The following is a 15,769-nucleotide window of genomic DNA, read 5'->3' on the forward strand; positions in this document are numbered from 1 at the left end:
ATATAAATATATTGAGAAATATTTTTACAGTGTACAATATATGCTGGGATAGATGGATAGATAGATAGATAGATAGATAGATAGATAGATAGACCTTCTTTATTGTCATTGCACAATATCACAGCAGTGAAATTGCCAACAAAATGTCATTGTCTGGCTCCCGTACAATAATAAATAATAATAATAATAAAGTGGAGAATAGATGACATCAAATATGAACAACAATGTACAGCCTAAACAGCTAGGAGACCAGGGTTCAATTCCACCCTCGGCCATCTCTGTGTGGAGTTTGCATGTTCTCCCCGTGCATGCGTGGGTTTTCTCCAGGTACTCCGGTTTCCTCCCACATTCCAAAAACATGCTAGGTTAATTGGCCACTCCAAATTGTCCATAGGTATGAATGTGAGTGTGAATGGTTGTTTGTCTATATGTGCCCTGTGATTGGCTGGCGACCAGTCCAGGGTGTACCCTGCCTCTCGCCCGAAGACAGCTGGGATAGACTCCAGCACCCCCGTGACCCTTGTGAGGAAAAAGCGTTTTGCAGTACTTAGCGCAGTTGTATGCACATTTGCAGTGACACTTGTGTCAGAGAAAGGTCAGGTCAGATGTCATTGTGATGATGGATGATAGGGTGGCACCGACTTTTTTTTCAATGCCATGCGATCTACCCACAATTCCTTTGCGATCGACCAGTCGATCTCGATCACTCCTGATCTAAAGGAATGTAGAAATCCAATTGCAACTGCCTTGATTTACTTGGTACACTTCATTTTAAAAATACACTACGATATAGTAAGACTATACTAAGTCCTTTGGACACTCGGCCTGGGACAATGAACAACAGGCAGGAGGCGGATTCATTTTGTGAAATGTTTGTTCCATACAACAGAACATGAACACAGTGAGCACAGTCACATCGTCTCTGTCTCAGTGGGTGGGGGCAGTAGAGTGTAGCACAGTAGAAACTATATATTGTATAGTCGTGTTGGACTGAGTGTCTTGTGACCCCATGTAGTAAAACCCACTTGTATATTATTGTTCGTTGCCTGTGTGACCAAGACTGAATATCTCGGTCTGGTAGCTGCCATTATGACTGCAGTGAAAGCAAGCGACCAATCAGTGTGTCATTGCAAGCCACATGTCATCAAAATGTGTCAATCAATGACACAATACACACATCAACGGTAATGGCACAGCCATGGTGGATCTAAGAAGGTGGCGTGATACGGGTCACCTGAAAGTACAGTAATAAATAGACACGCTGTCCATTCATTTTGCGGTACTTTTATTCATTTCCATTCCTGAATAAGAAGAAAATATGAAATCTACAGTAGTTTTATTTATTTTCAGTTGCTTAGTCATACAGCAAAAGTGACCAACACGGAGTTCGTCAGAGCTGGCTGACATTTTGTTCTGACGAAGTAAAATGGCATAGTACTGACAGAAAAGAATTCATCCCCGGATATGCTGGGGAGAATATGGTAATTTTCCTCTCTCCGTTTTATGACGTGGCTGACCTCAAATCAGGCCACAGTGTCGGAGGATTATTTTAAGATCCTGCAGATCAGCTGGGTCGCCTACCTCTGAATGAATCAAGATGACTATCTGACATCAGAGAATAAAAATGAAATTAGGGTCTCTCTGGAGGGAGGGGGGGCTTTATGCCTACTGTGCTGGAAACAAGGATCATTTAAAATCTCATTCTGTCTGACTTGTCGCCGCCTTTTTTGATACCCTCATCATCAAAGTTGCAAGGGTGCTAAACATTATGGCGGGCTGTTAACTTTTATCACCCTCCCTCTAAGTTAAATGATTGAATCATAGAAAAATGATGATAGCTTTTTATCTTATGAACGGGCCCCCACGTCTCTGATAACTGCTCCCAAGTACTTTTGACCTAATGATAACTACCGTCTACTGCTTGTCTTCCAGGTGGGAGCCAGTAGGGGTGCTACGATTCTCTGAATAATTTGAGTACATCGATTTACAAAAAATAATTGAGGATTTTTTCCTGTCTTAAGGAATCGCTTAAGTCAGGAAGTGGATGTTTGAAGAAGACTGAAGAGGCGAGAGAGCTTGAAAAGGCAAGGAAAGGGAAAGAAAACTAAGTAGGAAACAGACAGAAAATGTGACTAAGCAGTAAGTTGAACACTGACTTGTATCTGTTCTTTTTTGTTGCATCATCGCCTCCAAAATGGAGCGGAAGAAGTTAAAATGAACGTAGCAGTACGCATTTTACTCAGCACACTCACTGAAATTCAAGGGTTTTTAAGTCATCAGACTCAAGTCTGAGTCAGGTCCCGTAAAAGTCAAGTCACAAGTCTTTGATATCGTCAATTCGAGTCCAAAGACACCAAAATTGTAACCTGCATCTGATTCAAGAGAACATCTGCTGCCTTTTGTTTCAAACTCAGGTACTGCATAGAGAGTTAGAGTATGTACCGTACAACATCGAATGAACACAATCTATTCCAGAATGACCACCAGGACAAATTTAGACTTCCCTTTTTTTGTGTATAAAATAACCGATTATCCATCCTGAGGTCTGAAATTTGTATTAACTCCATAACCAATCATCCTATTAAACGACAACTGCTTTTCAATGATTTTTTTTTTATTTAAAATGTAAATATTCTCTGATTTCAGCTTTTCAGGTGTGAATATTTTGTCATTCCCTAAGTCATTCATGAAAGCAGACCTATTATCATTGCAAATTAACAAATTAACACATCAGCCTGGATTATGTTGCGGACCAAATCACTAACTTTCAATGTGTTCACATTGCCACTCATCGATCTTTGGGACTTTTCCGGTCGATCGTGAGAATATTGCAAAAAAAAAAAAAGTAAATGGTAAATGGTCTTTCGTTTGTAAGACATATTTATTACTCCTTTTCAGCAAGTTTGAGGGCGTATTAGGCCATCCATGCCATGCTTGGGCACCCCTAGTTCCGGTTCATTGGACTAGTTTGAGCTCTTTGACCTGTACTCAAACACAGTACACTAGTACACTTGGCTGGCCAAAGCATGCCTGGAAGAGCTAGGCCACAATCCGGCAACATTGTTCATACACAGCATAACATTGTCGAGTCATGTAATTAATGCCAATGCACCTCTTGACAGTCATTAACGATAACCACCACCTTGTGCAATAGAACCAGAACGGTCTTGAAAATGAAAGTGATTAAATATGTAAACATGCGGAAGCCCGGGTGCTGTAAAACAGTGTGAGTGTGGGCCAGACGTGGAAAGGGAAAAAACGTTTTTTGTCCAATTTTTTGTCCAATTTTGCCACAAAATGTAGTTTGATGAGGCAAAAAAATATTCTATTTTAGATATCACATGTAAAAATGGAAGATTTGAATGTGAGTGTGAATGGTTGTTTGTCTAAATATACCCTGCGATTGGCCGGCGACCAGTCCAGGGTGTACCCCGCCTCTCGCCCAAACTCAGCTGGGATAGGCTCCAGCATATGCATCGAAATTGTATGGATGGATGTAGGAATGGAGGCTTGGCCCTGGCTCTGAAATGGCTTATTCTGGTTCAGTTTTTCATAACGTGCGATACGACTTTATGTGGAACATTCTCAACATATCGACTATGGTATCGCTTACGTTCTTCAGGCCGCTATCAAATGTTTTTATTCCTCCTTGGGGGATCTATGCAGTCTCTTGAGTTCTCTTGTTTTTATGGCTGTCTTTTGTCTCATTTTTGCTCCTGCCTTTATTTGTATTTATCCATTCAGTCCTCTGGTTTGTCATCTCTTGTGTGTTAAACATCTATAATAACTATCCTTCACTTTAGTAATAAGGGGCTATGAGGAAAGCTGCCCGCCTACCCGCCATCTGCTACCTTCTAAGAACACGCTGCCACTATGGAGTAAAAACAGAAAACAGCCTCCTTCAGGTCACACAATAGACACATTCTGCTGACCATGGAGTCTGCCACACTCTCCATTAGTTGTGGGTGTGGCGCGTTTAGAGGTGGAAGGAGACATGGTACAACTGTGTTCATTAATCACTGTCACAGGGAAAGTAGTTAATAGAATGAGGGAAGGCGAACACAGACCACCATGTTCAATAGTTTACCCTGACTTGTCTCCCACATGAAATAGAAACCCTCTCACCTTTACGTGACCTTCCATAGCAACACAAACAACCAGGCAAATTATTTAGGCTATTTACCTGGGCCCTGTTGCACAAAACTAGGATAAGGGATTAAGTTATCCTGCACTTGATTTATCTGTGAACCGCTTGCACAATAGTGGAAAGGGGTTCTGACATAAATTACCATGGATATTTATTCTGTGGATGTGGAGTTAGCCTGCTTCAGACCAGACTAAGGTCCAGGATTTATTTAATCTTATCCCTTATCTCAGTCAGCAGTCACCATAAATGGAAAACCCACAGTTAATCCACTGCTCACTACACATTATCACATTCAACTACACCCACTGTCATTAGTTTAACATTTGTGATCATTCATTTCAATATATGATTTTACAGTAACTATAAATAAAATGCATATCTCATATAAACATACTAGATATAAACGTTACTGTAGGAGTTAGATATACACAATTTCACTGCAGTCAATTTAAACTGATTCATAATCATAGTGTGACTACCTTTTCAGAGATGTTAATGTCGATGTGTACAACATTATCCAGAAGGCTTAGCACTCAATGGAAAAACGGAAGTAAACATGCTGTTAAAGCTACAAGCTACAAGGTGATATGCTAATAAATTGTTCATAAATATTACTGCACACTACTATTCCTGATTTGTTTAAAAAGAAGAAACACTAGTATTACCCAATATAGTAGACATAATAACAGTAAATAACCCATTTAAGACATAACTCCTGCTCATGTGTGTCACAGTAAATGTGTTCCCTCGGAGGACTTAGTGGCAGGTGGACAGACGGAAGTGATGTCGGTGGTTCAATGTTGAGTTTTAGCTGGTCGTGGGTTATGGTCACAACAGTAGCTTGTGCTATTATTATGGTAATGGTAATGGTTTTATTTATAAATAATATAATATAATATAATAATACAGTTTAAGGTTTTTTTTTTGTTTGTTTTTTTTAATAATGCACCTCGTACCAAAGTAGGAGGTGATATGAGCATCCAATGACATAATGGGTACCATAGTAAGTGTCAATATAGTGATATGTATAGCACATCATGACTGGTTCAAGACTCTTCATCCTTGTATTTAGCAAACATCAACTGCTTGTATTGTTTCTTGAATTGGCTCATCGTTGTGCATTGTTTGAGGTCCTTACTCAATCCATTCCATAGTTTGATTCCACATACTGAAATGCTATGGCTAGCATAACGTAGTCCTAGCATAGAAGTGTTTGAGATCATTATGATTATTAGGTTATTATTACTATTAGTATTATTATTGTGCCTGTTGTGAGATCATTTAAGCCTTATTTAAGTAAAAGGCTTCTCCAGCGATCACGTCTGGTGCTTGTCTCACCAAACAATTACTGATATCTTGTGGATAATGTAGAATACTACATTCACAATTAGGGGTGTCCCGATCTGATCTTTCAGGATCGGGATCGGCTGCCTATTCACTGTATTTTGAAGATGCGGATATAATGGGTTTCCGCTATGAGATCGGGCCGATCCGGCTGCCATACAGTATAACGTACTGTACATAACGCTGAGCCACACTTTGTTAGTGTTGGTGTGAATTGTTGTCTGTATGTGTTCCGGGATTGACTGCCAATCCAGGGTGTAGTCTGCTATTGGCCATAGTCAACTGGGTTCTCTGCAACATGATAAACAGGAGAAAAGGTAATTGGACAGTGTCTTTGCCTTTTATTATGACGCACGCCTTATCTGTCTGTAGCCAGTGATTCAGCTGAGCTGAGCCTAGAAGTGAACATTTGTTTGCAGCGTGTCACTTTCTTTGTTCACCTGTAAAGAAAATAAAACCTCTGTTACATTGTGACCATTGATAAAGGTGTTTAAACAGGTGGCACGTTTTGCTGTGTTTTACTCAATTTGTGAGCATGAAAAGACGATGTTCAATCACATGCTGTTTAGTAACCAGTCCAGAAACAGATCTCCCTTCCCTTTCACGATTACAATATATACCTTTGATAGATTTTTCTGTGTTAAATTAGATTTCTTGACGTGTGTTTCCCACTTTAAGAATACATTTGTGCTTCTAGCCACTTAGCAAGTGATTGACTTTTTCACTTATGAATTTAAATATTTCATGGAAAAGGAAGACAAAAGTGTCCCAAATTCATTCAATCCCCTTCCACACTTCAAATCTGAGGTTTGGGTTTTACAAGAGAAAAAGGGCAGCTTAATAAAACAAATGCGATTTTGCAAAATATGCCAGACAACTGGCTATTAACTCCGCTCGCATCTAATCCATAATGGATGCTAAAGCCTGTTTTATCTGTAAAGACAGCCAGGCTTAGGTCTGGACGGAGAACAAGGGTTTTCACTCCATTCTTCATGTGTTGGAGCCTTGGTGAAAAATACTCTATAAATTTATTTGCGAACAAAGAAATAATCGTGCTGCCCTTACTGGTTCACTAAATGATGCCCCAGTGGATGGTTGGACATTTTTTATTTCTATGTCCCACTTGAAAATATTTACAGTAGAGTTGTTAGGTGTTCAAATACCGTAATGTCATGGAAATGAGAGATTTCTTAATAAATAAGACAACTTGTGAGCAAAGCAAAGAATGGAATGGCAATGGAATGGAATGGCCTTTATTGTCATTATACAAGATGGACAACGAGATTGGAGAGCTTTTCCTTTCAGTGCAGTAGTCAAGTTAAAAAAAGTATACAAAAGTAGAGTAAAAAAGACAATTTAACAAGATATATACAAGATATCCTAAATATACACATAGTATTGCACAGGAGCATATGCAGGAGCAGACATTGCAGATATATTAATTTTAGTGCAATGATAAATGGGTCATAGTGCAAATAATGACTGGTGTATACAGATGACATTTACTTGGTAATAGATAATACATTTTTTGTGCAAAACTATCATGACAGAGTTTATATATTTGACTAATGCATGTACTGCGTTTGGTCCACAGGGACACGTATACTTGAACGTGTAGTTATTGGATGTGACCCACATTTCCATTCCAACATAGTTTGTCCTCCTGTTATTGGTAGATGACGGAGAAATATAAACAGTTGCCTGGAAGTAGACTAAATGTTTAGGGCCTTTGGCGAGAGCTGAAACAAAGCCTGGGGGGGCACTCGAATGGCACTCGAATACAGCAGCCATTACATGACCAATTACATTTGCTAAAGTATGAAACTAGAGGCAGTTCCCAATTTTCTGTGATGTTTTAGATGACTGCGGCAGTGGGAAAAATAAACCACACTTTCCCCAAAGAACAAGAAAGCATATTTTAGGTCAGCGTAGAAAGACTGACATTCTTTGTGGTCGAAGCATCTTATTTGTGCAGTGAGATTAATGTACTCCTAAATGTCCTCTACCGAGCCCACAGGATCGACAAAAACACTTATTAGGGTTGAGGATGATATGTCGATCTTTATTATGTTGTCCATTTAAATTATATAGCCTGTGGTTTAAATGAGACCATACAAGGAGATTAAGTTTATGAAAGGAACTTGTTTACAGTACTTATGTACAGTATGTTCTACGAGCATGCTGTTGTGTTTGGGGCAAACATGCATTTACATAACTGACTTTTTTTACGCAGCTGGTTTTTAATCGATTCCAGCAAAGACACTTATCCATACCATCACCATGCGAGTGACTGAACCACTCCACGGCGCTGTCTGGCTTTTGTCAGCGGGGATAAAAGCTAAAGAAAATCAGTTTCTGACACGCAGTAATGAGTTGGTGAGGTTATCAGCGGACCATTTTGTGTATTATTAACAGAGAGAGGCACATTGTACGGTTTACATGAGACTATTGAATACAAATGTCAATAATGTCACTTTTTGTTTATTTTTCTCTTAGTTCAGTTGAGAGGAAAAGGATAAGATCAGCTTCCCTTGTGAATTTATGCTAGCAGGAATTTTGCCTCATAATATCTTTCTGATTATCACATTTATTGTCCCGCTTTTATCTAAACAGGATCTTGATAATTGTTTCTGAACCAACAACAAAATTACATAAAAAGTAGGCTTGGATGTGCAAAAATATCCCTGCACATTATTTGCAGGTTTGATCCTGCAGGCAGTTGTATCAGATATTTGTACATGTAAACACGGAGCTGAACATCTGCCTCCTGTTACCGCAATTTGCTTCACCGCCATCTGTTCTACATTGGCCAAGCTGATATACATCTGTTTGGTTATCAGACCATTCTCTTCTCAAATATTCCAAAGAGCTACATTTGGTGGTATGGTGTGGTATGGAGGGAGCTGCCAATCGTCCCTCACTGATCAGGTGTATGCCCCGCCTCCACACTGTCATGTTTCTATTTGTGTATATAGTTGGCTTTTGTTATTTACATATATTCTGGTTAGTACTTTAATTATATTTGTTTGCCATTTAAGTTGTTTAATTGCCACTTTAGTTAGTTAGTTAGTTTTTCATTTAGAAGTCATTGGTTTTGTTTCGGGCGGCACGGCGGTCTCGTGGTTAGCGTGCAGACCTCACAGCTAGGAGACCTGGGTTCAATTCCACCCTCGACCATCTCTGTGTGGAGTTTGCATGTTCTCCCTGTGGGTTTTCTCCGGGGACTCCGGTTTCCTCCCACATGCTAACCAAAACATGCTAGGTTAATTGGCGACTCCAAATTATCCATAGGTATGAATGTGAGTGTGAATGGTTGTTTGTCTATATGAAATAATGAATGAATGGTTTTGGATTTCTCATCAGTTTCTCCTTTGTTTGAGGTGATTGGTCAGGGCACAAACATGGAGGCACGCCCATGTGAGTGCAGGCCAGAGGCTGATTACCTTTATTGGACTCTCCCAAGTGTCACATGGAGGAGGGGGGCATTAACTGGGTGGTAGTTGGATAATCTAAGTTGTTATGTGTAATCGAGTGCTTAAATGTATACAGGAAGTGAAACTTCAGTGTGGTACCAGTGAAAGACTTTTGTAACATAAAAAAGGGTGTTATAAATGTCAATATGGTACCTTTTTTGACATATTGCCTCACCCTCTCATCGGGAACTATGGTTGGCCCTTCACGGGTAAAAGGGGCTGGGTGAATTGTTTGGGGAGGCCTGTTGCGTGTTTCAGATGCTATGGCTATCCCGGGCTCGTAAGAGGCCATTTTTTCCAACTTAAAATCTTACATATGGACTACCAACGTGTCTTTTGTCGCATGATGTACCACGTTTGTTTAACACAGTGAGCTGCATCATTTGAAAGAAGAACAAGATCCACTTTTTTGCATGTTTTATATCAAGATGTCCTGGTTTTCAGTCAATGTGTGTTAATATTTCTCTCTGTGTTTCCTTCCCTGTGCCATAGGTCCACCTATTCCGGGCGGCTCAACTCCAGACATTGTCCCTCACTTCCAAATGCCGTGTGCCAGTCGTTGCCGCAGTGGCCTTTTGTGAATTATGACAACGGCTGCTAAATCCACTCAATAAAGAGGCTTCTTCTCCTCCTATTAATAGCAGGCACATCACATGATATAATGAAGAAGGGCCATAGAAGTCTGCTCTTCAAGGAGTCTGCTCTCAAGATATGAGTATTTTGAGCCCAGTGATTGATAATAAATCGAAACTAGTGGGAGTTGTGGGAGGCCCAGAAGAATACATCAGATCCATGCAGTCAGAGGAGTTATTTAGCAGGAAACTCAAAGCCCTCAATGGGAGCATGGGACCACCAGGCTCCAACATGCAGGGCAAACCTGAAGCTCCCGGCAAAACAAACGGTACTCCGGCAATGCCTAAAATGGGCGTTCGGGCCAGGGTGACAGAATGGCCGCCAAGGAAAGACGGCTGGGATGGACGACCGTCACCGAACTATCAGAGTGTGATACCGATATTTCAGAACGGCCAGCAGGACCATACTATGGAAATCCTCGAGCAAGGCGAACCAGTCTGTTTGGAGGAAGACTACTCGGATGCAAAGTACACACTGAGCGACCTCCTCGGCCACTCGCCACTAAAAGGTCTTCATCCGATTAGACAGCGTAGCAACAGTGACGTCACCATCAGTGACATTGACTCCGAAGACGTATTAGACCAGACCGCCGTTAATCCAAACACCGGAGCCTCCTTACATCGGGAATATGGAAGTACATCATCTATTGACCGCCAGGGCTTGGGCGAGGACGGCTTTTTCACAATGCTCAAGGGCTACAGAGTGGACACCTTGGACCACCGGAGTGTACCGCCCCTGGGTTTTCCCGAGTTGTTGCGGTGTGACGCCTCCCTCTCCCCGAGCTTACAAACAGCAGCCCAGATTGCCAGGGGCGAGATTGTCACCATTCCAGGATACGACTACATAGACAGCGCTCTCCTTTACAGCAGGGAACGGGAGAAATCTTTCATGAGGCGCCTCAAGTCAGAGTCATGTGAAACGTCTTTGTTCAGGAAATTGCGGACAATTAAAAGTGAAAGTGACGCTTTGAGACTGTCTCTGGAGGATGACCGACGGCCGCTCAGCTTTCAAAAATGCTTTGCTCATTACGATGTTCAGAGCGTTCTTTTTAACATCAGCGAAGCTGTAGCTAGCAGAGCTAACCTGAGCCAGAGAAAGAACACAACAACGGGGGCTTCAGCAGCTTCAGCCGGACCGGGGGCAGTGCCCGGCGGTGGTGGTGCCGGTGCTTTAACAGGACCAGGACTAGATACTGGAGCCACCGCATATAGCGGCGGAAATTCGGTCTTCTTTGAGTCACCACTAGGCAGCAGGGAAGACTTGAACCCAAAGGAGAACTTGGATGCTGACGACGGGGACGGGAAAAGCAATAGCCTGGTTTTGGGCTGCCCGCACTTTCGCAATGAAATCGGTGGCGAGGGCGAGAGAAAGATCTCGCTTTCCAGAGCCAACAATGCCAACTACAGTGGCGTGTCAGAGAGCTGCTCCTTTGAATCTTCTCTAAGCTCCCACTGCACCAATGCAGGTGTCTCTGTACTGGAGGTGCCAAGAGAGAACCAGCCTATCCACAGGGAGAAGGTCAAACGTTACATCATTGAGCATATTGACCTTGGTGCATATTATTACCACAAGTTCTTCTACGGAAAAGGTAAGAAAGACATTTTTACCAAATGACAATGTTTTGTATATCAGCTTCTTTTACCCATCATGCTTTTTTGTTGTAATATCATATGAAACAATGCACAATTTATACATTTTGATTGATTGTAGACCAACTCTCCTGACCTAAAGAGCAAAAATTACTGCAGTTTTTAATAATTACTCACACGGGTACCAGCCGTCGACATTAAAACAAAATTGTGATAGTATTCTAAATATAGATTGCAAGTAACAGTCAAAACTGTGCCATATCTGAGGTGGTGAAAATTAGGTTTATTTCTTCTCATACGCTTGTGGTAGACCTTTTTTCAAGACATTTATGTTCAACCAGCATATACAAAACTTTCGCAAATGGCACACATTTTGACGCCGATAGACCAACTCTCCTGACCTGAAGAGCAAAAAATACTGCAGTTTTTAATAATTACTCACACAGGTACCAGCCGTCGACATTAATACAAAATTGTGATAGTATTCTAAATATAGATTGCAAGTAACAGTCAAAACTGTGCCATATCTGAGGTGGTGAAAATTAGGTTTATTTCTTCTCATACGCATGCGGTAGACCTTCTTTCAAGACATTTATGTTAAACCAACATGTACAAAACTTTCGCAAATGGCACACATTTTGACACCGACGTTTCATAAATGACATAACCTAACATAAAACGACGGCTATAACGCACCGATTAGTTCCAGCTGCAATAACACTCCCCTTCTCTTTAATTACCATCATTTTCTCGCCGTGAAGGAAGCTAATAGTTGACAAGAGTTGTGGTTGAAGAGTTGAAGTCACATTACACGCCCAAAACTGACAAAGCAATAATAAAAGCACGGGTTGTCCAAACTGCAGTCCAGGGGCCATTTGCGGCCTGTGGCTCGTTGTTATTGGCAGCACATTAAATAAATAAAATGGGGAAAATACAGTAAAGGGCATATTGTAACATGAAAAGGATGAAATGTTGACATTAATAACTCATAGCGGTTTTGTTGCTAAATATGTATCACTGTTTTTTTTAACCTTTGCAAATGTGTTCCTAAATTCCTAAAAAAAATTGTTCCTGTTAATTCAATGCAAGAATCCTTACATTTATAAATGCATTACATACACCATCAGACAATATTGCTTAGTACTTCAGAAATGGATGTAGCTTGGTTTACTTTTCTAATAGAATGTCTGCACTACAAAATCCTCATTAAACCAATGCCCATTCATGCTTCTGGTTAAAAAAGACGATGCAATTCCCGTTTTTTAGTTACACAATTAGACAGGATGTGATGAAGTGTGTTTTCTGTTGTTCATTCCTATTTTCACTCAGAACTTGTACAACGCCAGCGGACATTGTAAAAAGCGATAAATCACAACTTGCTGTAAGCACACACGTTGAGCTGTACTAGCATGCTCTGCTAAACTAAGCTAACCCAGCTAGCTTTCATTGACGCTCCGTAAGAGATGAGTTTGGAGGTTTAATTGCAATGTTCAGCCAGGAGGGGGCGTGGTCCTGTTTGTTATATTCTGCCACGATTTAGCGGTCCGCTGGGGAAATACATCCAAGACACAAAGGTTTCTTCGGCATTTCATTCACAATTTGTTCATTTCTGCAATTCAGCAATTCCGTTAACACGGAAATCATAGGGGCCCTGTAAAAATACCACAGTGAAGCATCCTTTGATTTTTCAAGTCACGAGAAGAAGCACTCATACAAATTCTTCAAGGTTGGCAAGGTTTGCAAATGCATGCAAAAGCGATCATCATTGTTACAACGATGATATCATTGAAAATAAACGACTCTGTGGAATCTATTTCCTTGAGAAAAAGCCAGAACAGTGGGAGAGCAAGTTTCCAAACGGAGCAGCTTGAAATCATCATATCGGATATCTTGACCGTTCGGTTATTTGTTCAGGACCAGATGATATAAGGGCTCGAACAATAGCCGACTTGTGTTGGGTGCGAGGGCGTATGTTTCTCTTCCTTGGGAGAAGGAGCTGTTATGTCCTCCCAAGTGATATTGCGCTCAACCCTGTTGAGAAGCTGTGATTGGTCATGTGAGAAGGACGAGGTGAGAGAGAGAGAGAGGGTGTGTTGCAGCTGTTGCACTGCGAGGACCCCTCTTATGAAACTATGGGGTCAGTGAAACCGCGTCAAGGTCCCCGATCTTCCCATTAAAACACCTGTGAGCGTGGCTGCAAATAACATGCCAGCCCAACCCATCACATCATTATACATATCGGTTTTCCCACTGTCTTAGGATTGGCTTCTCTCAGCAGATTGAATTTCCCAACCTTTAAGCCCCGCAGAAAACAGCTGCTTCACCTTTAACACTGTCAGATGCCTGAATGTCCTCCAAAATATGCTCCGCTTTAAATTAAGCTCTATGTGTCAATGTAACTCCTACTGGCGAGGTTAATGAGACTATTACAGTATGTTTACATGTGCCATTGAACTTCAACAGGTAATTATTGACTGTAAATGTTGCCTGTCTTCATTTTGCAAGAACTGGTTTCCTGAAGTGTATTTAGCATCTCCCGTAAAACAGGCCAGATAAGCTTGGATAACTGAAGTACCATGTGACAATGGCATTTTTTTTTTTTTTACAAGAGGATGCTTTTTCACAGTATGTGACTGTAGACATGCCCTTTTTTATGAGGCGTTTTATCAGAGAGACAAGTCTGTCATCACCTCACGCACATACACACCCATGCACAAACAAAGCACATTCACACAAGCGCAACCGTATGTCACCACTTGAGAGGAGGCTTTTATCAGCCTGGCCTGTTGAACATTGATCTCACTGATTGCCTAAAGCTATCGTAGCATCAGCCGGGGTGTCGCTCCCCGAGGCGTGCCCTAACGGACAGTGTTCCATCCACATCCAAAAGGCCAAGCACAATTTTATATGGGTCATACGTACATACATACATAGCAAGGCACTGGGCTAAAGAAGCTAACGTCTGAACATACTGTTGTATATAAAAAGTTAACACATCTGATGTTTGACCTTTGGAGTTTTGACTGCATCGCAGTTTGACAGGATGACAAACACGAGGTGTTATTTGACATGACAACCGAAGTCATCTATTTGGCAACCTTTGGCATATTGTCAACACCAAGCCATGTGAGCAAGTGACATGTTATGGAAAATGTGTTGACAAAAAAAAAAAAAAAACTTTCCGCCGCAGTCGACACAGTCAGGATTCAGTTGCCTCTTGGCATCCTACCAGCATTTGACCTCATGCCTCACGGAGCATTTTCCCACAGTCCACCGTCCCCGACAAGCCGTGCATTCCTCACATGGATAACCCTGCATTACCTTTATAGAGGTCGTTTATTATTCATGCGCTTTGCTGCTTTGTCAATGACGGCGATGTGCATTTAAGCTGCATGCACACGGAACGGATGCAAAAATGGAACAAATCCCATAATTTTCTGATCTTAGACATGTATGATTGTTGTGGGATTCATCTGAAAACAAAAAGATTATCTTACATTGTTGCATCACTGAGCTCCTGCAATTTAAAATAAATCAAAAAAATCCATCCATATCTGAATTAAATCCACACACAGTAATGAGTTACCGTTGCACAATGGAAATTAACAGAGCTACATTTTTTTCCTTTTTTTATTGTGATTGTGTTTTTTTTAAAACTTCAACTCCAGCAGACCTGGCGTTGTAATCATGAGAAAATTGATTTCAGATCCTTGTTGGACCTTTGTGTCTCATTTTAATCCCTGTCAAAGCTTGCCTTTTTTTAAAGCTCTAACCCTTTTTACACCATTCAATACATATAAAGACACATACAAAGATGCTTATCCGACACAGAAAATACCAGCTGATCAGTATCCGTAAGCTCTGAAATAAATGTTACATATCAATGCTTTTTTATATACATTTCCAGAGCATCAAAACTATTTTGGTGTCGATGAAAATCTGGGACCTGTGGCAGTCAGCGTCCGCAGGGAGCGGCTGGATGATGGAAAGGAGAAAGACGGGATGCAGTACAACTATCGAATCACCTTCAGAACCAGTCAGGTAAACTTAATGCACTCATGTTTACTCTTTTTTTTTTGCATTGCCTACTGTCATAAAAATGGACTTGAACTGATCCACGGTGGAGACACCTGCTTCCTTAGTGCTCTCTACTGACCTCTCCTCAGAACATGCTTTTAAAGACTATTCCTCATGTCGCGCTCAGCAAAAAAATCCATCCATCCATCCATCTTTGGTGCCGCTTATCCTCACCAGCGTTGCGGGTTCAGCATGACATGTTCAAGTCATTAAGGTCATTTTGGAAGTACCGTTCATAGGTGTTTTATGAGTAGAGGACACCACCGCTCTACAGATGGTGTCACATAGACTACGACTAGAAGTATCAAAACACCTCTACATTGATACATGATACATGTTTAATAGGCATGTTTGCACTACTTTACATGAGAAAATGATTGTTGATTGAAATTGGGAGGGGCGGCACAGCGTTCTAGTGGTTAGCGCACAGACCTCACAGCTAGGAGACCAGGGTTCAATTCCACCCTCGGCCATCTCTGTGTGGAGTTTGCATGTTCTCCCCGTTC

The 15,769-nt window shown here is 41.2% G+C and overlaps 1 protein-coding gene across 7 annotated transcripts in view; it reads left to right on the forward strand.

The window, feature by feature from the left end:
• Window positions 1–15,769, forward strand: part of LOC131108086 (signal-induced proliferation-associated 1-like protein 2) — a 104,248-nt gene that overhangs the window by 39,437 nt on the left and 49,042 nt on the right. For all 7 annotated transcript variants that reach the window (XM_058058842.1, XM_058058840.1, XM_058058843.1 and 4 more), the window contains 2 exons: window positions 9,457–11,185; window positions 15,094–15,227. In XM_058058842.1, the coding sequence (XP_057914825.1) occupies window positions 9,676–11,185; window positions 15,094–15,227 (1,644 nt within the window). In that variant the 5' untranslated portion in view covers window positions 9,457–9,675. The remainder of the gene's footprint in view (window positions 1–9,456; window positions 11,186–15,093; window positions 15,228–15,769) is intronic.

This window comes from Doryrhamphus excisus, chromosome 20, assembly GCF_030265055.1.
Source record: "Doryrhamphus excisus isolate RoL2022-K1 chromosome 20, RoL_Dexc_1.0, whole genome shotgun sequence".
Classification (NCBI taxonomy): domain Eukaryota; kingdom Metazoa; phylum Chordata; class Actinopteri; order Syngnathiformes; family Syngnathidae; genus Doryrhamphus; species Doryrhamphus excisus.